Raw genomic sequence first — 23,260 nt, forward strand, 5'->3', positions numbered from 1 at the left:
AGACTGGCAGTCATTCTGAATGAGAAGTCTCACAACACCAGGTCAAAGTCCAACAGGTTTATTTGATAGTAAACGCCCCTATCAAATTTACTACCAAATAAACCTGTTGGACTTTACCCTGGTGTTGTGAGACTTCTTACCCCAATCCAATGCCGGCGTCTCCACATTAAGACAGTCATTCTGAGGCCAGGAATGAACCAGGTCCCTGGCGCTGTGAGGCTGCAGTACTCACCACTGTGTCACCCCACACCCCCCACTGTTTGCTACACACTGACAGCAGGGGTTGGCGCGCGCACGCACACACTGACAGCAGGTGTTGGCGCGCGCACGCCCACGCTGACAGCAGGGGTTGGCGCGCGCACGCACACACAGACAGCAGGGGTTGGCGCACGCACGCGCGTTCGCAATGGGGCGGGGCCGGGTTGTGACTGACGTGCCATCTCGGCCAATGGCGAACGAGAAGAGAACAATAGAGCGAGGCGGGACGATCCAATGAGAGAAGGCGGCGCGGGCGAGGGGGCGGGGCGGGCCCGGCTGTCAATCAGCGGTTTTTTAAATGGCTCCAGTGCGGCCCGCGAGCGCTGCCTGAGGGAGGGGGAGCAGCAGGGTCGGCGGCACCGCTTCCGCAATTCCCCCTCTCCCCACCCCCTACACCCCCTCACACACCCACTGCAGCGTCAATGTCAGCGCGATCAGCCACTGCTACCCCCGATCCAGCATGGCCAGCCAGCAGCAGCAGCAGCAGGGCGGCCGCCGGACCAAGCAGCGCTTCGAGGAACTTTGTCAGAAGCTGAATATGGACGAGGGGGCAAAATGCGAGGCTTGGGCAAGTTACGAGAGCATCAGCAGGAAGTACACACTGGAGGTGGGTGAGCAGAGCTAGCCCGGGGTGGGGAGGGAGGAGGAGGAGGAGGAGGAGGGCTATCTCTCTCTCTGTCTGAGGTGACATCCGTTTTTTGTAAACAAGCAGCCTGCTCTTGACAGCTGGAGCAGGAAGGGTGGGGTAGAGAAAACATGAGATTGCAATGCAAATCTCCCTCATCCCCCCACCACCTAAATGTGAGGGAGTTTGCTGCTGAACATTACTGACTAGCTGCAGGCCTGCTCATCAGCTATGCCAGTTATAAAAGGCCTGACCCCCACCCCCACCCCCACCTCTCCAGGAAATCGCCTCCCTCCCCTTCCTCTTCAAATCCAGCAGCGTCTCTGCCTGACCCACATTGCCAACGCGAAGTTTCAAATCGTCCACCTAAACAAACAGTTTTGCAGAGGAAGCACCGGCAGGTGCTGTTTGTTTATGCTGTGCACTGCTGCCGAGTTACATGTACACAAATGAGAAATTCCACGCAACTCAGAAAGGTTATACCCAGCATCACATCCAGTACCTTCTTCCAGGGTTTTTTTTATTGCATCTACTCCCTCTCCTGCATAGAGAGTGGATTCCGAGTGTTGACCACTCTCTACGACAAGCTACTTTTGTGATTGCAACTAAAGTTTTGGGCTCTGCCTGATTGAGGGTGGTGAATGCTCTATTCCAGCAGTTCAGTTTACAATAAAAAGTTGCATGTATCTAGTACCTTACACATCCCAGGACACTACTTACAGCCAATTAGCTACTCTTTAAAATGTACACTGTTGTTTGAGAGACCTTGCTGCGTGCAGCATGTTGCCTCCAAACAACAAATGATCAGTCTGATATGTTTTTTTTTCTAGTCTTGGCTGAAATACAAATGTTGGTTATGACACCAGGATGCTTTTTGTAGTGCCCATTGGAAGTTTTATGTTTGAGGGTAGATAGGATCTCTGTTTAGTGTCGCACAACAGTCAAGCAACATAGGAAAGAGTGAATTCCTATGACAGAGAATATGAACAAATGGAGTGGAGTAAATTTACTAATCTAGCAGAGCTAGTAGTTGTACTCGGGTTTGAAAATGTTTTGGATTTATTAAAGTAGGCATCAAGAACACATTAAGATTCCATGTTCCTCTTGTAATTATTTACTAGGGAATCAAGCTTGTTCCTTTCCTTCACAGCATCTCCAGAACTTGAATTTTGCTAACTAAAGTGACTTGTTGATTTATGGAGCCATTAATAATATGGGGAAGGGAGTAAACACAGCTACTTAAAAAAACTGCTGAAATCTGTCTTTATCTTCCACTTGGACAGGAATTTTAAAGGTCATGTGGTGTGGAGAAAGCTCAAAAGATCCAACAGTATACTGACCATATTTTCTGAAGCCACCGTGGCCATTCTATAGACCGAGGTTAAATGGACTAATTCCATTTCGCTCACAGGATAGTGTTTCTTAAGGATTACAATGCCATTTGTCAATGCTGCAGAAAACATTTCCAACAATCGTCAACTGATTGTCCTAGTTAGCAGAGTTACCTCCTTTTCCACATTGACATGGTATTAATGGATAGCCATTTCTGTTTTGTCAGTTTGCAGGTCTGGTAAAGGCATGAATGAGTTATAATTTTCTCAAAAATGAATCCAAGGAAGACAGGTTATTTATTTGGCTCCTGTCAAAAACTGCATCGGTTCCCAGTGTTTAAATATTTCCTCAGTATCCCATCTTTTCAACTGTGTTTTTGTTTTTTTTTCTCCCTGCTCTCTGCACCCCCCCCCCCCCAAACCCTTTCATTACTGATTGGTGTCTGTTTTCATTCATAAGGAAATGAAAGTTTATTTGTAAATCTGCAATACAATTGCAAGCTGTAAGGTCGGATAGAATGTGAAAAGAAAGAAACATCTTCAGATCTTGGGCACTCTACATTGCAGTGTCCAGCTCGAACTGCTTGTGGCTTCGGGTTGTGTATCTAGCTCTAGTTATATGAAGCCTGTGCATTGTTTCACAATGTGATGGCATGTTTCAGAACAAGCGCAGTAGGAAGAGACCCCTTCATACGGGCTTTTTAAAAAGAAAATCCAATTTTCACAATCCAAGCAATAGTTAAAGTACTGGAGTCAATGACATGACTGATTCACAAAATGGCAATGTATATTCAGTATATTGTGCATCAGCTGTAAGAAAGTGACAGATATTTGTAAGTGAAGCTAATTTTTTTCTAAATAATAATTTAAAAATGTCCCTGTTGCAGCAATTTTGATATTTTACCTTTGAACTTCCACTATTTTCATACCTCTCCACCACCATTCACTTTAGTCATAGAGGTTTACAGCATGGAAACAGGCCCTTCGACCCAACTTGTCCATGCCGCCTTTTGAAGCAGTTAATTGGTCTGATCATGGTTCTCTCTGTATTTGCCAGGTGTGGTCAATTTTAAAAAGTTTGCGCGCCCCCAACTAAAGCTACTGTGGACTATCATCGTTAAATACTGAAGTATTGGGTTGTCATTTAGAATAAGCAAGTTTTCTCTCTTCCATTTTTGAAATTTATTTCTGTCACATAAAATCCACTGTAGTCAAACAAGTTCATTTGCCTCTATGATCTTACCAAGGTCACAGACATGGTCCCATTCTTGACTTTTACTGCATTGGCAGCTAGCATTTATGTAGTGCCTTTTAATGTAGTATATTGTCCCGAGATGATTCAAACGCCATTAACAAAATTTGACACCAGGCCATTGAGGGAGATAGTATGACAAAAAAGCTTGGTCAAAGAATATGTTTTGGAGTGTTTTAGAAAGAGTTAGGGCTTTTGCAGCTGAAGAGACAGCTCCCAGTTGTGGAGCAATTAAAATCAGACATGGCCAAGAGGAGGGCAGATAGGTTGGTGGATCGTAGGGCTAGATGAGCCAGGGCAATGAGGGATTTGAAAAATCAGGATGATTAGCAGCATTGCTGGAACAGGATCCAGTATAGGTCAGTGAGCACAATAATGCAGAATGAATGGGACTTCGAGAAAGCTTGGATTTGGGCTGCAGCATTTTGAATGAACTCCACTTTGTGGTGTGGAAGATGGTAGAAAATCAGTAGTTGATTTGTACTCCCACGTGGGCACAACTTTTGTGTCACACCTTTTGTGTCTTTAATGACAGGCTTTGTGGTAATAGGTTCCTACAGTGTATCACAGTGCTTCCCTTTCATCTTCCTCCCTCCTTTCAATTGCTTGAATATTAACAAATGTATCATTGACCTGAATTTTTAATTTCACAAATGTTGTTTAACCTGCCAAATATTTTCAGTCTTGCTCCCAAGACTCTCTTACCCATTGCCTTCCTGTTTTTCGCTTACGTTATTCTCCTTTTTTATTACTTTCCTTAAGGTTTCTTCACTTGTTAGGGGATTTCCAATATTCCCTAGCCATGTTATAGAGTCATGGAGATTTGCAACATGGAAACAGGCTCTTCGACCCAACTTTTATCCATGCCGCTTTTTTTTTAAACCCCCAAGCTAGTCCCAATTGCCCGCATTTGGTAGCTGTCTAAATGCTTTTTAAAAGACAAATTTGTACCCCCCTCCACTACTACCTCTGGCAACTTGTTCCAGACACTCACCACCCTCTGAACCCTTTTGCATCTCTCCCCTCTTGTCTTAAACCTATGCCTTCTAGTTTTAGACTCCCCTACCTTTGGTAAAATATATTGACTGTCTAGCTGATCAATGACCCTCATTATTTTATAGACCTCTATAAGATCACCCCTAAGCCTCCTGCACTCCAGAGAAGAGAGTCCCAGTTAGTCCAGCCTCCTTATAACTCAAACCATCAAGTCCCGGTAGCATTCAAGTAATACCCTTTCTATAATAGGGTGACAAGAACTGCATACAGCATTCCAAGTGTGGCCTTCCCAATGTCTTGTACAACTTCAACAAGACGTCCAATTCCAGTATTCAGTGTTCTGGCCAATGAAATCAAGCAGGCTGAATGCCTTCTTCACCACTCTGTCCACCTGTGGCTCCACTTTCATGGAGCTATGAACATCTACCCCTAGATCTTTGTTCTGTAACTCTCCCCAACGCTCTACCATTAACTGAGTAAATCCTGCCCTGGTTCAATCCACGAAAATGCATTACCTTGCATTTATCTAAATTAAACTCCATCTGCAATTTGTCAGCCCACTTTCTTCTTCCACTAGTTCCAGCTTTGGTATTTTCCCCTTCCCCGGAAGGTAATTCCTGATCACTACATATTGTGTTAAATCTGCAAGGTCCACCATTCTGCAGTCCCATGGCAGACTGGTCAGTGTGCAGAGCTCCTAAACAGCTTATACCAATGGAGGATTGTCTATTCTGTAGGTCCCCCAAAGAGCTGATCTTTGTGCTGAAGATATGCAGAAGATGTGCAATTTAACAATTAAACAAAACCAAAACATCATAACTACAAAGAACATGAGAAGCACTGCACAAGGAGGAAAGGGAATGAGAGACGAATCTATGTAAGGACCTGAGAAAGAGAGAATATGTGGCAGTATTTGAGAATGAGAAACATGAATTTGCAAGAGGACATTTGAGCACATGACAGAAAAAGGACTGGAGTACGGGAGCGTACAAAAGGTTTTGAAGTGTAGAGGATTTATTGTTAGTAGGATGTTTGTGCTCAAGAAAGTTGTCATTGTAGAGATAAGAGGATTATGTACAGTGAGTGAAGGGAAAGAATCTTTTTGCCCTTCACTTAAGGGTTAAAACTGCCTGCGAGTACAGTACAGCAATCGTGTTAGTTATTTGCATCTGCAGTTTCTGTTGTCTCCAAAAGCATGTAACATCGAAAGTAGAAGCAGGAGTAGGCCATTCAGCCTTTGAGCCTGCTCTGCCATTCACTTTGATCATCTAATTCAATACCCTGATTTCAGCTTCTTCCCCATATCCCTTTAGCCCCAAGAGCTAAATGTTTGGCCTCAACTACTTTCTGTGGTAGTGAATTCCATGGTATAGAAGAATAAGATGGATTTGATACTTTAATGAGCAATTTAGTCCTCAATAATTTTTGCTTTGGTAGGGAACCCACTCAATTCTCCAATACCACAATGAGACACTGGATACAATGCTTGGTACAGTAGCTCTAAAAGCCTTATAATAATCTCAGGGTCATTCATTTAGCCTTTGCTACATTGGTTTTTTTACATTTTTGATTGAAGATGTACCTACTTTTAATCACAGCACCCAACAAAGAGGAGTCATTTATCAAGGTGGTTGGAGGAGGGCCTGGTGGAACCATGTCCTGATTATTCATCCTTCACCCCTCCAGTTTAACATTTCATTTAGTGAAGCTAAGAAAGTTACAATTTTATTGAGTAAATTTTTTGTGCTACAACATTGCCAAAATATCCCACTGTATACAATGATGAATGGAGCTCTGGTTTGATTGTCAAAGCTTTACTACAAAATGGAAAGTCACATTGTGGATAGGTTAAGTGCCTGGAATAACATTCTATTATATATGCTTTGCAAGGTGTCATTTTCAATATATTAGCTATAGTTTTGCATAATTCTACATTCAGATGGCACCACTTCTCTGCCAGTAAAATAGGAATTCATTATACTTAACGGCATTTGCTTTATGAAAAACTTGTGTAAGGAACTTCTGGAGTGTGGGAAGCTGACATAGTCATTGATTATTTTCCAGCAATGCCCATTGATCCAGCAATGCCCATCATACTTCAACTATCACACTAGTGTTATGTTTCTGCCTGAACGTTGGTGAAATTTGAAATATCAAGCAGCCATTCCAAGAACACATTATAAACACAAGTATCTGATTTCACATTTTTGACAGATAATTTTAAACTTATCGAATGCAAACCTGCTTTGTGGCACATTTTAAAAAATACTACTGTCCATTTAGCATCCGAGAACATCTAGACTTTCTCAGATAAGCTAAGGAACGAGACAATTAAAACCAAAAATGCAAGAATGGATAAGGACAATCACGTAATTCAGTCAATTTAATTTCTAAACTAGTCATCAGGAATTCTGCCCAAAATACTACAAGGAAGGACAATTTAAGTGAAGTAATGCAAATACTTTGTCCAAAACCATGCAGATTGCTCCTTTTCAAAGAACCCAGAAGTGGGACTAATTGGATAGTTCTTTCAAAGAGACATAGTGCACTGACACAATGGGACAAATGCCTGCTTCAGTGCTGTCTGATTGTGTATAGTTGTATAGCAAAGAACTAAGACATTTCTGTCCATGCTTGAATCAGTTCACACAAAGATTGGGTCAAAAGAGAAAAGGAAATCTTTTATTTGGCCCAAGAACCTCCTAGATTTCCTTTGAATCATACCCTCATGGAGGCAAAGATGTTTTAGCAGCATGTTAACTAGTGCCACATCACGTCAACACAAGACCAAGAGCTTTTTTGCCCTTCATTGGATTTCTCTCATCTCTTTGCCAATCACTGTGCTATTTCTGTCCCATTCCTCTGTCTCATGCCCCACTGGCTTGCCAGATTTTCTTATCAGGTTCTTGGGTTCTCTGTTATCCATTTACTGATAACAGCAAACATTCATTTAAATTATAATTCCCAGAAGCTTAATCCGATATACAGACCACCGAATAAAAAACATATACCTGAACTTCAAAAAGAAAATCCTCGAATAAGTATGTTAGTTCGTGTTTTTTTTAATGCACATTTAGAAAAGTTTCCCACTTATTGTGTACATTAAGTCTATGACCAAATATTAATCTCATTAGGACAGCAAAAAAGAACCTATGCCAGAATGGAAATAATTAACTGCGCTGAGATAGGATTTCTTGTGTTTGAACCTCTGCCAGGAAGTTAAAACTAGATATGGTTTTCCAACATAATTCAGATCACTTCAACTTGATCTAATACAAGCATATCAAAATTAAACTTTGTAAAAATCCATATTTTCTTCTCCCCATTTCATTTTTATTCCTTTTGCAAATTGGCACATAATAAATGTTGCTTAAAACCCAAACTCCACGATAATTGAACTAACCAAACAAGTTAGTGACCGTTGCTCGTAATCCTTGTCAATAAATGATATAACAAAGCCACTGAACTGAAAAGTTGTGGCTATCTGTAATTAGTTGTATAACTTAAAGATTATTTTATTTCAGGGAGAAGATCTTCACTGGTTGGCTTGTGCCTTGTATGTAGCATGTAGAAAAGCCATTCCATCAGTGGGAAGAGGAACTGTAGAAGGAAATTGTGTCTCCTTGACAAAGATCCTACGCTCTTCTGAGCTCAGGTAGGAATACATTAAACCATGTTTGGTTAACATGATTATTTTGTGCCTCAGGTGCCTCTTTCTTACCAAAAATAGGTTTATATTTCAGAATAGATTCCCTGAACAGTGTAGCCTCAGTCTCTACAGGTTATCTATGGTGAGAAAAATATGGTATCACTGTTATGGGTGTACTGAAGAGAAATAGCATTAGCCTGTAGTTAAGTCAGCTGCATTCTGTAAAAAGCAAATTTGGGAATATCGAGAGAAATTGTGATACATTTATTCTATTTTCCATACTACTACCACCAATAAGAATATTGCTCTTTTGAAATTACTAGATATTTAATTTCCACTGTAAATGTTGAATAACAAAATAATTCTGAACTATCCAGTAAAGTTACAGATTGGTGCAAAAATGGCCCAGAAATAACACATGCAAAGACCAGCCACATTTTGGTGAATAAAACCCTTCCCAAACAACAACCTTGGCATCAAGGTGTGAAATAACCAAAACCAGTCAAAAAAAAAGTACTGAAGAGGGATAGTGTTAGAGACCACATCAGAAACCTCCAAAGTATATTATGAAGTTAACCTAGAGCTAAACCTTTTTTTGATTTTGGCATTAGTGCGAACACAAGGTGTTTCGCTCCAGGTGTGATTTGATAGACCCACTTGGAAGCTTTTACTTAAAAAAAACTTCATTTAATAACACGGTAAACTATAATAAAAAGAATTAGCACAACTTTTATCAGCTGAAGTACTTAAACATGACCAGGAGTAATTCACATCAACTAGCTACCTCTATAGTTCCAATTTAAGCAATATCCCCATGGACAAATCCTTCAACAGAAACAGTTAGCACAACAACATAGGCCCACGTGGATTTCCAGCCTTTTAACCCCTTTGGCCAGAGACACAGAAAGACACTAGTCTTCTGACTCTCATACAGCAGAACTTCAGAGGGAGAGAGAGAGACACAGAGAGCTACTTTGCGATTTCTCTCCAACAATTCCAAACAGCATCTGAGCTTATTTTTCAGTGTAAGCCCAGTCCCACACAGTCACATGATATTTCCTATCAACGAACATACTTCAAAAGTGTTTTAAAAAGTTTATATATTAGTGTTACAAGTAGGCTTACATTAGCACTGCAATGACGTTACTGTGAAAATCCCCTAGTTGCCACATTCCAGCGCCTGTTCGGGTACACAGAGGAAGAATTTAGCATGGCCAATGCACCTACCCAGCACATCTTTTGGACTGTGGGAGGAAACCGGAGCATCCGGAGGAAACCCAGTCATGGAGAACGTTGCACGGACAGTGACCCAAGCTGGGATTCGAATCTACGTCCCTGGCGCTGTGAGGCAGCAGTGCTAACCACGGTACTTCCCCTCAAGCCCTACTTGGGGAAACACCAAAATAACCAAACTGCATTATCCCAGACTAAAATAAACACTCCAGCAATTAGGAACAATTCTGCTTCTGCAGAATCAATATGTGGGCTGCCAATTATAAACAAGGCACCACCGGTCAGAACAGATTCCTAAATAAAATTGTGCACAAGAAACATGACACAAAATGCATTTCTTAAAGACATGATATCACCGCAATAGAAAGGTCAAAACATGGTTGCTGCTCCTATCTATTGGTTGTGGGAACTGGCTTAAGTCTTGGAAGTGAAGCCCCATACAACACAAAATACAAGCTGTGGCAGAAAGTTATGAAAAGTGTCAGAAGGTACCTGTGAGGGCCTGTCTACGCTATTTAAATAAATTTATCAAGGTAAGTAGAGGATGATCTTGCTCTAGAATCCCTGCAGTGCAGAAAGAGATCATTCAGCCTATCAAGTCTGCATCAATCCTCTAAAAGAGCACTCTACCTATACCTACTCCCCCAGCCTATCCCAATAACCCCATGCATTTACCATGGCTAATCCACCTAACCTACACATCTTTGGACTGTGAAAGGAAATGGGAGTACCCAGAGGGAGAATCAGTCACCCAAGGCTGGAATTGAAAGCTAGCCATTGTGCCACCCATCTTCTCACTAAGATTTTTAAACTATAAACACATTTGAATGTTAATGATTTGTATTCAGAAAAAACATTTACTTAGATGGACTTTTGTATGTGGAACAGTTTGATCGAGTTCTTCAATAAAATGCAAAAATGGGCAGACATGGCAGACCTATCCCAAGAATTCAGGGAGCGTACTGAAAAGTTGGAGAGAAACTTCACAGTTTCTGCAGTGATATTCAAGAAGTGTGAGCCCATCTTTCGTGACCTCTTTAAGGATCCTCAAGAAGAACAGCCACCACGACAGCATAGGGGTCGAAAACAGAGGTGAGATCTGAAACAACAAAAGCAATGTTGTACAGTCTATTCAGACTTGGTATTGATTTGCTAGTAGTCCTCTTGGCAATATTACCAACTTGCACAAAGCTGCCTATTCTGCAATTAAGTTAATAGCACAAAAGATTTAGGTCAGTAATACATTTTACGAATTGTCATACCTGATAAATGCTCATTCAATATAAAAGTTGTTAACAGTTGTAGTTATCTGTTAGTAACTTCACCTTAGAAGAAACTCAAACTTGAATAATTGCTATTTGGAATTACTTTGAAAAATATAACTGCCGGATATGTTTGAGCACGTTTTAAGTTCTCTTCATCTTGACCACAGAGTAATAAGATGAATGTATTCTATTAAAGGAAGGGTACTCCCAGTTCTGTCAATCATGTTCTGAAGCAAAACAAGAATGTTTCCTTCAGCTATCCTCACACACATTTTTTGTTCTGGTTATCCCTGTGTACAAGTTTGCTGTCTTATGCAACTGCCATTCTTTCCCTCTGTCTATCCATGGTTTTAAGCCTTTGCATTGTATTTCTCCCCCTGTCTCTGAAAGATATCTAAGTGTTCAAACAAACATGTTTATTAACGCAAATGGTTTACAATGTGCTGGGTCTTGGTTAAATTTGGAACAAACCAAATGGTTTGGAACTAAATCAATGTGTCACAGAATACTCACTCTAGTCATCAAGATTTAAATTTATACCAATTAGATATGCACAGGAATTACAGTACAACAATGCCAACTTTGAATTGAATGGGATCTGGTAAAGATCCAAATGGCATTGTGTAATCTATCCTCTTTAACTCAATTTTCTTCCTCCAGTTGGAAACTGTTCCTGTGTAGGGTTTACTTTAGAAAAATTGAATTATCCAGAATTTTAAATTGAGCACCAAAAACAAAATGACTGAATCAAAACCAAGCTCTACCCACAAATAAAATGCTGGAAATTCATCATGGGTCTGCCAGCATTTAGAGAGAAAGGACAGGTTAAAACGAAGTCACCCAAAAACTTTGTATAGTGTTGAATAATTTGGACTTTGTTTCAGCAGTGTTAGTACCAATATTCAATGACTTGCAGCATAGACTATGTTCCAATAACTGACTTTATTGCTTTGCCTTTCTGAAGCTCGACAAAGAAGAGAAAAAAAAGAGCAGTTGGACTCGGATATACATACTTGTGCAAAATGCACAAAAAAAAACAATTATTGCCTGTATTGAAGTGGTGCTCATGGACAGGTTTACTCCATGCTGTGCTCTCAACTTCAAACCCTCCAGTACCAGCAACATAACTGCAGTGTGGGATTACCCAAACTAAAATTTACCAACTGTTGTGCTGCCTGCAGAAAGGTTGGTGTTAATCTGAGGGGGAAGAAAGATTCCTATTGATCTGTTCTCTCATCCACTAGCTTAACAGTGGTCCTGACTGTGAAGGCACATGGACAAAATTAGTACGTGGATCTTCTCAGACTGCTGCTGCTCGATTGAGTCAAGTTCCATAATGTGCTAGTGCAATACCAGTCATTCATGGACCCGTGTGAATGTTCTGGAGCTGTACCATTCTGGATGAAGACATCAATGCAGCATCATCCACAAGTGTTCAACTATTTCTATCTCTGCCAGTTCTTATAAAACAGATGTTAACCAATTGTCCATTATTGCAAACAGTTAAAACAAGTTTTTTTTTCATTAAAAACACTTTCCAAATATAATTTTGAAATGCACATGCAAGTTAGATCCACAGTAGTATGGTCAGTGTTCATTCCTAAACTTGGGCAAATGGCTAAGTGTATTTATTAGGAATAGTCCTGCTGTAAAGTATTTTTTTCTAACTTGGAAGAGAAGTCCAATAACAATCCTGATATTTCTGGAAATTCAAGGAGCACATGATTATGAAGATACAGGATGCAACAGAAATACATCACATAACAAGTGAGAAGTTCTTATTCTAGACTAAATGGCAGCTTCACAATGAAAAGATAAGAGACTGGGGTAACCTAAGTAACGGTAGATCAGTTTGCTAAATATTAGATGGAAAAAAATAAAAGATAGCACTTGACAAGAGTTATTTCTATTATGGTTGATTGGGGAATGGGGGGGTAATGGTCAGGGGAGGATTGAAGGCACAGGTTTAAGATAATTGGGGGAAAATAGTAGCATCATGAGGAAAAGTGACTTCACACGAGTGATTAGGATCTGGAATGCACTGTCAAGTGTGGTGGACATGATGTGGGAATGCCGGCGTTGGACTGGCGTAAACACAGTAAAAAGTCTGACAACACCAGGTGATTCACCTGATGAAGAGGCAGTCCCCTCGAAAGCTTGTGAGTATTATCAAATAAATCGGTTGGACTAAAACCAAGTGTGGTGGAAACAGGTTCAGCAGAGCCATTCAAGGAGCAATTAGATTACCTGGAACTGGAAACATGTGCAGGGCTATGGGGAGCAAACATGAAATGTCACCAGATGAATTGCTCCTTCAGCAATCCAGCACAGATACAGCAGGCCAAATGGTCTCATTCTATGCTGTAACCATTGTGAAATTGACTGATGCATTTCCTAGGAAATGATGCATTTCTAGGAAAAGCAGACTCTTCTGTTTGTCATATGAAAAAATATCAAAAGCAATTCTGAATTGTGACAAGCTGGAAAGGAATCTGGAAAGATGACTATGTGGAGACATAACCATCACTTAATCAGTCCTGAGAAGGATACTTTTTAAGTTGAATGTATTGCTACCAAAATGTTGCCCTCGCTAATACTTCTAGAAAAGGTCATTAAAATGGATATTGTTATAGTTTTTTTATTTACAATAGGACATGTTAGTGTATGAAGATTTGGCTGCATTCCTTTTTTCTCCCCCTCATCACTGACTCCTCAAAATAATTGCACTCCAGTTAATTTGAAGAAAAAAAATGTAGCGGCTGTCTTAATGGATCTTACTGCCAGTTGACCTCTAGTTGTCAGTAGCTGGCTTTCCAGCAAGAATAGACTTTTCACTCCCTCTACTGGCGTGAATCATACTTTGCCTAATTTTTTGCACTAGGTGGCATAAGATCGTGTCTGACAGTCCAGTGAAAAAAAAATGGACACAATTCTCTCCCGTTTTCACACGTTTGGCACTTAAAATATTTTTGGTAAGATTGCCTCCATAATTACTTTTACCAGCTCTCCCAACCTCTGTTTCTGCTGTCCATTGAGGCATATTTTTTGAATCCAAAAGGATGGGCAACTTGAGAAGGTGAGCAATGAGAAATTCAGGACCATTATCCTGAATACCTTTATCCCACCAAAACTCATCGCCAAACTCTGTGGCCTAGGGCTCAGCTCCTTCCTCTGTGACTGGACTTCCTAACCCACAGACCAATCAGTAAGGATGAGCAACGACACCTCCTCCATGATTATCTTCAACACCAGTGCTCTGCAAGGCTGTGTTCTCAGCTCCTTACTAAATTCCTTGTATACTTATGACCATGTGGCCAAATACCGCTCCAACTGCATTTTCAAGTTTGCTGATAACACCACTGTAGTGGGTTGGATCTCAAATAATGATGAGATGGCGTACAGGAATGATAGGGAATCTGGTGAAATGGTGCGATGACAAAATCGCTCCCTCAGTGTCAGTAAAACAAAGGAGATAGGTATCAACATCAGGAAGTGTAGTGGAGGACATGCCGCAGTCTACATCAGTGTTGATGAAGCAGAAACAGTCGAGAGCTTCAAGTTTCCAACAATCTGTCTTGGTCCCTTCACACTGACTGTATAGTCAAGAAATCCCACTAATGCCTCTACTTTCTCAGGAGGCTTAGCATTCAGCATGTCCACTACAACTCATCAGTTTTTACAGATGTATGTCCTTTCTGGATGTATCACAGCTTGGTGTGACTACAGGAAACCATGAAGTGTTGTGAACATAGTCCTGGCCATCACACAAACCACCCTCCCATCCATTGATTCTGTCAACACTTCCTGCCGCCTCAGAAAAGCAGCCAGCATAATCAAGGACCTCATGTATCCCAGACATCGCTTCCGCCTTCTTCCATCAGGAAAAAGATACAAAAAAGTCTGCGGTCACATACCAGCTGATTCAAAAACACCTTCTTCCCTGCTGCCACCAGACTTTTGAACGGACCTACCTGTCATTAAGTTGATCTTTCGCTACATCCTAGTTATGACTGTAGCACTATATTCTGCACCCTCCTTACTTCTCTGCTATAAATGGTGTGTTTTGTCTGTACTGCAAACAAAACAATACTTTCCACTCTACACTAATACGTGTGATAATAATAAATAAAAAAAAGCAGCATCTTCATCAAGTGGTCGGAAAATTGAACTTGCTAGTTGAAGTGAGTGTCAGAAATATATGACGTGATGGAGAAAAGAATAGAAGGTTACGTGGAGGTTTAGGTAAACTGAATTGTTTACCCAAACACCAACACAGGATAGTTGGGATGCATGATCTGTTACTGTGTAATAAATTCCATGTAAAGATGAATTATCTGTTTCCATATGGTTAATCCCATATCAAGTTTTCACTGAAGTGCAAAGTACCACAGTACAGAAGATATTAAAAAAAAGTGTAATCCTGCAAGTGTTCAAGTGTACTCACAGAACTAAAAAGAGACTATTCCAAATAACTTTGAGAGCAAAACTTGGCATGTACCCACAATGCGTGCTCCAATTTAATAAAGATGGCCAAGGCAGATGCACTATCAAATTTGGATTATGAAGCTGCACTTGGAGATCAGATTCAGAACTTCAAAAATAAACCTTAATTTGAATCAGTTCTTAATTTTGGCTGAATTATCAGTTCAATAAAGCTAGAATATGAAATTATATACTTCAGTTGAAATAAATAATTGAAAACACACAAGCCATCAGCTGTTTAAGTAATTTAAAATTGGATGCACCCAATGAAATGAGAACATTCGTCTGCCCACATTAAAAATTAGATAAATACAAAGCAGAGGGTTTGTGAAGATTTATCTGATTGACAGGAATGAGAAATAAATGAAAATAACTAGTATAACTTATTAGAATTGTCTAAGAAAATCCAAAAACAGGATCTTATAATAAAGCTAAAGATTCAGGGCAAGTAACATTCTAGAGACATATACCAAAGGATAATATTGATAGAAATCAAAAGCAACTTTGAAACATTAATTGATCCCAATAATTGAACCTCTGGTCAATTAAATAAAAAACAAAATGCTGGAATACTCGGGTCGGACAGCACATGTGAAGAGAGAAATAAAGTTATTACATTTCAAATCAACAACCTTTTACTGTAAAGAGCAATAAGACTCAATGCACAAGTTAAAACACATCAAGGCACCGCAGATAAAGATAAGAGCGTGAATCTGGCAGAGAAAACAAAAATCAAGATTATTATAAAGTTGCATCAGCATACTAAACATCATCCCACCACATAATAGTGCATCAGAGTGGTGGGATGACTTTTCCCAAAGCGGAAGTTAGTACTGGAGTGAACAGTTCCCAAGGAGATGAACGGTTTAATCCTACATCTTTCAGCAGGAGGATAAAAATGCAATAGGAGTTAAAATTACTCTCAACAATAACGGTGTAAGATGAACAAGGGAAAAAACTAAATAAGATTGGTGTGAAAGAAACAAAAAGGCAAGTAACCACATATTTAAGAGTGAAAACTAACTAAAGCCAATAATAGAAAAGATGAAAGAGTATGAATGTTTGAACAGGAGCCTGAAACTGCCATTGCAATTCCTGAACAGTACAGGAAGAGATGAGTGGGATGCATACTACTGAAACAAACTACAAAAAAACAGACAAGTCACAACAAACAAAAGTTTCCGTAAATACAAAACTTAAAGTGGAAAGGATTAAAGATTGTTACACCACAAAGCAAACATTTCAGTACAACAAATATTGATCGACATTTATAGAAAGAAAGTGTAACATATCAACTAGAATTCTTATAATTAAATGAAGAATATCAAAATACCTGAAACTGAAAAACATTAAACCAACGAACAAACAGATTCAAATATTAAGTATCAATACACAATCAACAAAAGGAGAAAATAAGAGATCTCATCACCTAAGTTTGGTGATAATTTGCAACTAAAATTCTAGTTGGATCTAATTGCCTGTAATTGGAGAGAGATTGCAAATCATTGTAATAATTATGTCCATTTACTTCGATCCCACATTTCCAATATGAACGAGCCTAATGAAAATAATTGAAACAGAGCTCATTACAAAACAGCCGTGAACAAAGATTTGGTTGAGTGGTTATGAGAGAAATAAAATTTGATTAACAAGATAGATGAATTTAGAAATCTGACAACATTACAAAATGACAGAGCTACATAACAGACAGGAAAGGTCTATTTTGAAAGGTAGCTGTTCAGGAAAAAATCAATATATGGTTCAAAATTAATTGCCTCACTAAATTTAGGAACAACAAAAGTAATTCAGAGGTGGAGGTGGAGTCTCAGGAATAAGAGCCCAGGTTATTCTTACAGAACTGAGAGATTCTCCTAGCTCTGCAAACATTATTTACCTTTTATACTTGCCAGTTTTTATTGAACATTGTATCGACAATACACATCGTCCCCATAAGCCTTTACAAATTACATCAGGGTCTTATCAGAAGACCTCTTTTGCATAGAATAACAAATTATCTCTCTCTTCAGGCAGGTTCCTGAGCTACCTATTTGAAGGCATTGAATTATATGATAATTGACAAGATCAGAGCAGCAAAGGATGCTACATGGCTATTTTAGGATGTGTTATGATCACGTAAGGTTGCTGTTCTCCTTGTTTGATCACAAAAAAAGGTTATGCTTCCCAATGCGCTGAGTCTTTAACTGTTTATATGACTGTAAAGGGCAGTCAGGTTTCCTTGCACATTCTAGTGATTGGGATGTGGCTTTAGTTTTATTTAAATCAGTTATTGGTTCCCACAAAGTTATTGTTTTTTTTATAAAGTGTAGCTTAAAACCAGGGTGCCACTGCCTCTATTACGCCTGATGGGCTGACTTAAAACCAGTCCTAATTTTTTATTTTCAATATCTCAGCTGTCTTTTCAAATTATTTCTAAATACACTACAAAGAGTTCTTCATAAGAATATAAAAAACGGAATAGGAAGAGATCATATGGTCCCCCCAGCGTGCTCTGCTATTGAATATGATCATGGTTAATCCTCTGCTTCACTTCCATTTTCCTGTCCCTTCCTTGTATCCCTTCATTCCCTGACAGACTAAAAGTCTGCCAATCTCAACCTTAAATATATTGAACGATGCATTATCCACAAAACATTGGGTAGAAAATTTCAAAGATTCACAGCCCTTTAATCTCTCCTTGTCACAATCATAAACGATTGCCCCATAACCTGAAACTGATCGCATTGTTCTAGATTGACCAGCCAGAGAAAACTATCTCTCAGCGTCTTCCCTGTGTTACAGAGAGAGACCTGAGACATTTGTTCCCTTCCCCTTATTATCCATAACCAGTAAGAAAAAGGCAAATAGTTCAGATGCTGGAATCTGAAATATAAGCAGAAAATGCTAGAAAATCTCACCAGGTCTGACAGCATCTGACCCTGGAGGGTCATCCAGGCTTGAAATATTGGCTGTATTCTATCTCTACAGATGCTGTCAGATCATTATTCCTATAAAACTCATATCCAAACTCCATATCTGGGCATCAGCTCCTCCTCTGCAACTGGATCCTGAACTTCCTAACCCATAGACCACAATCAATAAGGATAGACAACAACATCTCCTCCACAATCATCCTCAATACTGGTGCCCCACAAGGCTGTGTTCTCAGCCCCCTACTATACTCCTTATACACCTATGAATATGTGGCCAAATTCCCCTCCAACTCGATTTTCAGGTTTGTTGATGATGCCACCATAGTGGATTGGATCTCAAACAATGACAAGACAGAGTACAGAAATGAGACAGAGAATCTGGTGAACTGGTGTGACGATAATAATCTCTCCCTCAATGTCCAAAACAAAAAAGATTGGCATCGACTTCAGGAAGCATAATGAAGAACATGTCCCTGTCTATGTCAATGGGGTCAAAGTAGAAATGGTCGAGAGCTTCAAATTTTTAGGTGTCCGGATCACCAACAATCTGTCCTGGTACCCCCCATGCTGACACTATAGCTAAGAAAATCCACCAACGCCTCTCTCAGAAGACAAAGGAAATTTGGCATGTCAGCTACAACCCTCACCGACTTTTACAGATGCACCATAGAAAGCCAGTTTAGTATAGCTCCTGCCCTGCTCAAGATTGCAAGAAACTGCAAAAGGTCGTGAATGTAGCCCAATCCACCATGGAAACTAGCCTCCCATTCAATGACTCTGTCTACACTTCCTGCTGCCTTGGCAAAGCAGCCACCATTATTAAGGATCCTATGCATCCCAGTCATACTCCCTTCTGTCAGGAAAAAGATACAAAATCTGACGTCACACATCAACACACTCAAGAACAGCTTCTTCCATACTGCCATCAGATTTTTGAATGGACCTACCTCGCACTAAGTTGATCTTTCCCTACACCCTAGCTATGACTATAACACTACATTTTGCACTCTCTCCTTCCCTTCTCCATGAATGGTATGCTTTGTCTGTATAGCGCACAAGAAACAATACTTTTCACTGTATACTAATACATGTGACAATAATAAATCAAATCAAAAAACCTGCTGAGATTTTCCAGCGTTTTTTGTCATCCATAATCAGCATTTATTTAAGCTAAGTGTGTGGACAATTTGAGTAGCAGCATTCTTTTTGATAGTCTAAATAAAGAGGATTATTTATTCACAGGTTCACACTGAAAATCTGACACTACGTCACAAACACACACATATCTACTTCAGAGGATATCTCTTTTTGACACCAACCAAATAAACTAACTCAAATTAACTTAAAGACAAATGAAAAGGGCCAGCCCCCCAAAAGGGGACAGCTCGAACAAAAAACAGAGTCGAAAGGAAACTTAAAACATTAAATCAAAATGTGATTGTTGGGATCTATAATACACCCCAGCCCCTGCGGTGTCCAGTGGGCGTGGAAGGCGTCAACTGTGCGTCTACTCTCGAGGAAAATATAGCTAAACAGAATAGTGTGCTTTTACAAGTTAATGCAAGAATGCTTTATAATTCATGTAATTGGCTCATCTTGGAAAACACAAGGTGCAGATTGGTAAGAAAAGTTTTTCACTGAAGTGTGGTTAATTGAGTTCAGTAGCTGAAATTGAATACCAGAGACGTTGCAGGATTATCTTAAAAACATAGGGCGTTATTTTACCGCTCATTCATGCCACGCTCCTGCTGCAGTGAAGATGTAGAATTTGACAACAAGCCAAATCTCTGTTCACGACAGCGGAATGGGAAAATCCCGCTGGCATGAACAGTCGGAAAATTCTGGCCATTAACCTTCTACAGGTTGCAAAGTTAGTTACTTTTAGTCTTATTACTAGAAGGTCAATTTTCTGTATTAATGGAATTTCAAAATGAAATAGGCTTAGAGACCTTATGAATTTGTAGTCTTAAGGCATAGATATTGTTGGCCTCTCTGCTGCTGCTGTTTCTTCCATTGTTGTGTCTTGCAGATAGCACTTAAAGATAAAAAGAGAGGTTAACATGGCTGCCTTACCATGTGGTTTCTCACTCACCTTTTCTAAAAATTATGTTGTGCTTCAGTGGATTAGCTACAACCTGGGCTATTGTTGCACGTATTCACCTGGGAGTTTGAGACAATCACTGTCTTGGTTTCAGAATGAACCATTCAAATCAGGAAACACTTTTTGGATGGTTTCAAAAGATGAACAATTACACTTCTCAGTCTGAAATGTATCTATTCAAGACAGTGTGGTAGTTTGAATTGACTAGCGTGTCAGGTAACTCTCGGCGACCACCTTGTGCAACATTTTAATCTATTTTAAAAGAAAATTCCATTCTGGAAAATTTAACGCTGTGCATGGTTTATGTTTCAAAGTTGTGGATATGATATGCCATTACTGGATAGGACACCTATCAAGACCTTTCAGAATCTTCCATGTTTCAATAAGGCTGCTCCTCATTCTTCTAAACTCTGGAGCATTTAGGCCCAATTTACCCAACTTCTCATCATAGGGCAATCCTCTCATCCCTGGAACCATTCTTCAGTGTAGCACCTTCAGTGCCAGTGAAGCGTTCTTTAAATATGGACATCAAAGCTGTGTACAGTATTCCAGGTGTGGTTACACCAAAACACAGTACAATTTCAGCAAGACTTCCTTATTCTTGTACTCCAATCACTTGCAATCAAAATCCATGTGCCATTTGCCTTCCAAATTGCTTGCTGCTCCTGCCTGCTAACTGTCATGCTCTTTGTACGCTTAGGTCAGCATTTAGAAGTTTCACAACTTAATTCCTGCTCTGTAGGGATTGTATAAAATATTGCTCTTGCAGAAGGAGACTGTTCGGTTCAGTGAGTCTGCACCGACTACAATCTCACCCAGGTCCTATTCCCGTAACCCCACATATTTATCCTGCTGACACTAGGGTCAATTTAGCATGGCCAATCAACCTAATCCGCACATCCTTGGACTGTGGAAGGAAATGGAACACCCAAAGGAAGTCCATGCAGACGTGGAGAATGTGCAAACTCCAAGCAGACAATGACCCGAAGCTGGAGTTTAACCTGGATCCCTGGAGCTGTGAGGTAGCAGTGTGAAACACTGTGCCACTGTGCTGCCCATTTCCTAATTTTGTTCAGTATGGTCAATGTTAATTAGTCTCAACTTTGTTACTTATTCTTTCCACATTGTTGCCTCGAGCCATGAATGAGATACATGGGTTGCTCCAGTGTCACCAAACAGTAACTTCAGGTAAAAGTGGCATTTAGAAGACATCACCATCTACAATCAAAATCATAAAAAAGGACAAAGGAAACTCTATGCCCTGTGCAGACTCCAGCTCATGTGATGCCCATCAAACACACAAAACCTCATTTGCACCAGCAGAGTCCATGTTGTCACACTTGCTCCACATATACCACAGTTGTGCTCTGTTGTATTATGTCTTGGTACTTTTCTTTCTCCTCATCCTTTGTTTTAAAGTCTTCGTCATTCATCCCCATTCATCTCTTGACTAGACTCTTCACTGGGCGTTCCTACTCTGGCAGCTTCCATTCTGATTCTTGTTCTGGTGTTACTAGGATGTTTTTACCACCTTATTGTATTCAATATTGTACTGTCTATAATGTTTATCTGTACTTATGTTATTGAAGTGGTCTTTCAGTGTCCGGTTGTTTATACGGTATGTCATCAATTCATAGAGTGCTGAATAATTTGCATGCAACTTACTTTTCAACAAAGAGCTGCAATAGAGATTATTGAAACACTTCTGATGGCTGCTGTTCTAAAGCAGCAGTAATGAGATGCAGTGGACCCAAAAATTATCAGCCAACTCAGTGAGTTTGATTTTAACTCACCCAAAACTCATTCACTTAGAGATTTAAAATCAGGCCCATTGTTATTAGAAGCAACAAGGGTCATTTCATTTTTGACTTTGATGCAGAAATACTACAATGGTTTTCAAAGTGTTAGTGACAGACTTTATAGTAAAACAAGCTGCACAAATCTATGATGCCAGCAATTGCTAAATTATGAAAAATCCTTATTTGGATAAACAGACATGGGTAGAAAATATGTAACACATAGGAGACATTTTTGTATTGAACCAGAGATCAATAGTCATAAATATTTATGAAGAATAATCAGCTTTAATTTATTTGGCCATTCTCTTTGTCTGCATTGCCAACTTAGGACTCCTTGTTCTTCTGTCCTTTCACACCACACATTAAAAAAAACCTTGTATAACCTTTATGTAGAAATGAACCAATTATTTGAGAAAGAAAATCAGCCACAAAGGCAATCAGCTGCAATGATCTGGTCAAAGAACACCATTCACTCATTGTAACTAATATGTCCTTTCAGCAAGTAGTGAATTATGCAACAAGTGCTGATTTATATGTTCTTTCTCAACAGACGACAACCTTGTACAGTTTCTGAAGTGTTTAACTTCTGCTGGGTGCTGTTTGTTCAGACCAAAGGTAAGTGGACAAATCATTGTGAGGAACCAGCAGAGATAATTTATTTTTGGTCTGTGGCGCCAAACTGTTAAATCAACAGTAAAGATACACTTAACTGAATGAAATAGATTATTGCATAAATTATGACAGTTAAAAAGAATAATTCATCGGTGAATCTGATCATTCCATTCTCTTGGGATCTGTGTGCAACACTGCAGCTTTACAATCAGTGATTAGAAGCTGTTTTTTGATTCTGTTGAAATGCTTTTATTTTCTTAAGGTGATCTTGTTATGTCTATTGTTCCTCAGCAGATCTCAAAAGTATTATTACTGGTCCTGCACAAATATTTTCAATAGTGATCGCTGTGCATGTGGAATAGTTTAACCTGTAGCATTAGGTTACATATGTACCAGTAAAGATGACTATTGTCTGAACTAATAAAATCTTTAACTGCAAATTTATTCTGAAATTTAAAAAGACAAAAGGCAAAGCATTTTCTTAAGATTGCCTGTACTAATATCTCAAAAACATTGTTGACTTGGATATCTTAAGGCCACAGTTTTCAAAGGCAGTTCATTATCTTTGTAGGTGTATATGAAACAGATAATTTTTTATCAGGATTTGTAATTTTTTTTGCCAAATCTCTGAAGTTTAGATCTTTCTCAACAGGCAGGTTACGTACTGAACCTGAAGTTCCTTCTTAAATTCTAACAGTTACTTTAAGTTATTATAAACTCTTCCATT

General features: G+C 39.5%; 1 protein-coding gene across 1 annotated transcript in view; it reads left to right on the top strand.

Annotated features, from left to right (window-relative positions):
- The first annotated feature begins 572 nt into the window (after positions 1 to 572).
- The window catches only part of rbl2 (retinoblastoma-like 2 (p130)), a 126,141-nt gene continuing 103,453 nt past the window's right edge, over positions 573 to 23,260 (top strand). Inside the window, exons 1-4 of the mRNA XM_080187002.1 lie at positions 573 to 865; positions 7,987 to 8,117; positions 10,233 to 10,436; positions 22,472 to 22,536. Coding sequence (XP_080043128.1) covers positions 719 to 865; positions 7,987 to 8,117; positions 10,233 to 10,436; positions 22,472 to 22,536 — 547 coding nt within the window. The 5' untranslated portion in view covers positions 573 to 718. The remainder of the gene's footprint in view (positions 866 to 7,986; positions 8,118 to 10,232; positions 10,437 to 22,471; positions 22,537 to 23,260) is intronic.

Source organism: Carcharhinus amblyrhynchos, chromosome 4 (genome assembly GCF_965287045.1).
Source record: "Carcharhinus amblyrhynchos chromosome 4, sCarAmb.v2.hapA, whole genome shotgun sequence".
Lineage (NCBI taxonomy): Eukaryota > Metazoa > Chordata > Chondrichthyes > Carcharhiniformes > Carcharhinidae > Carcharhinus > Carcharhinus amblyrhynchos.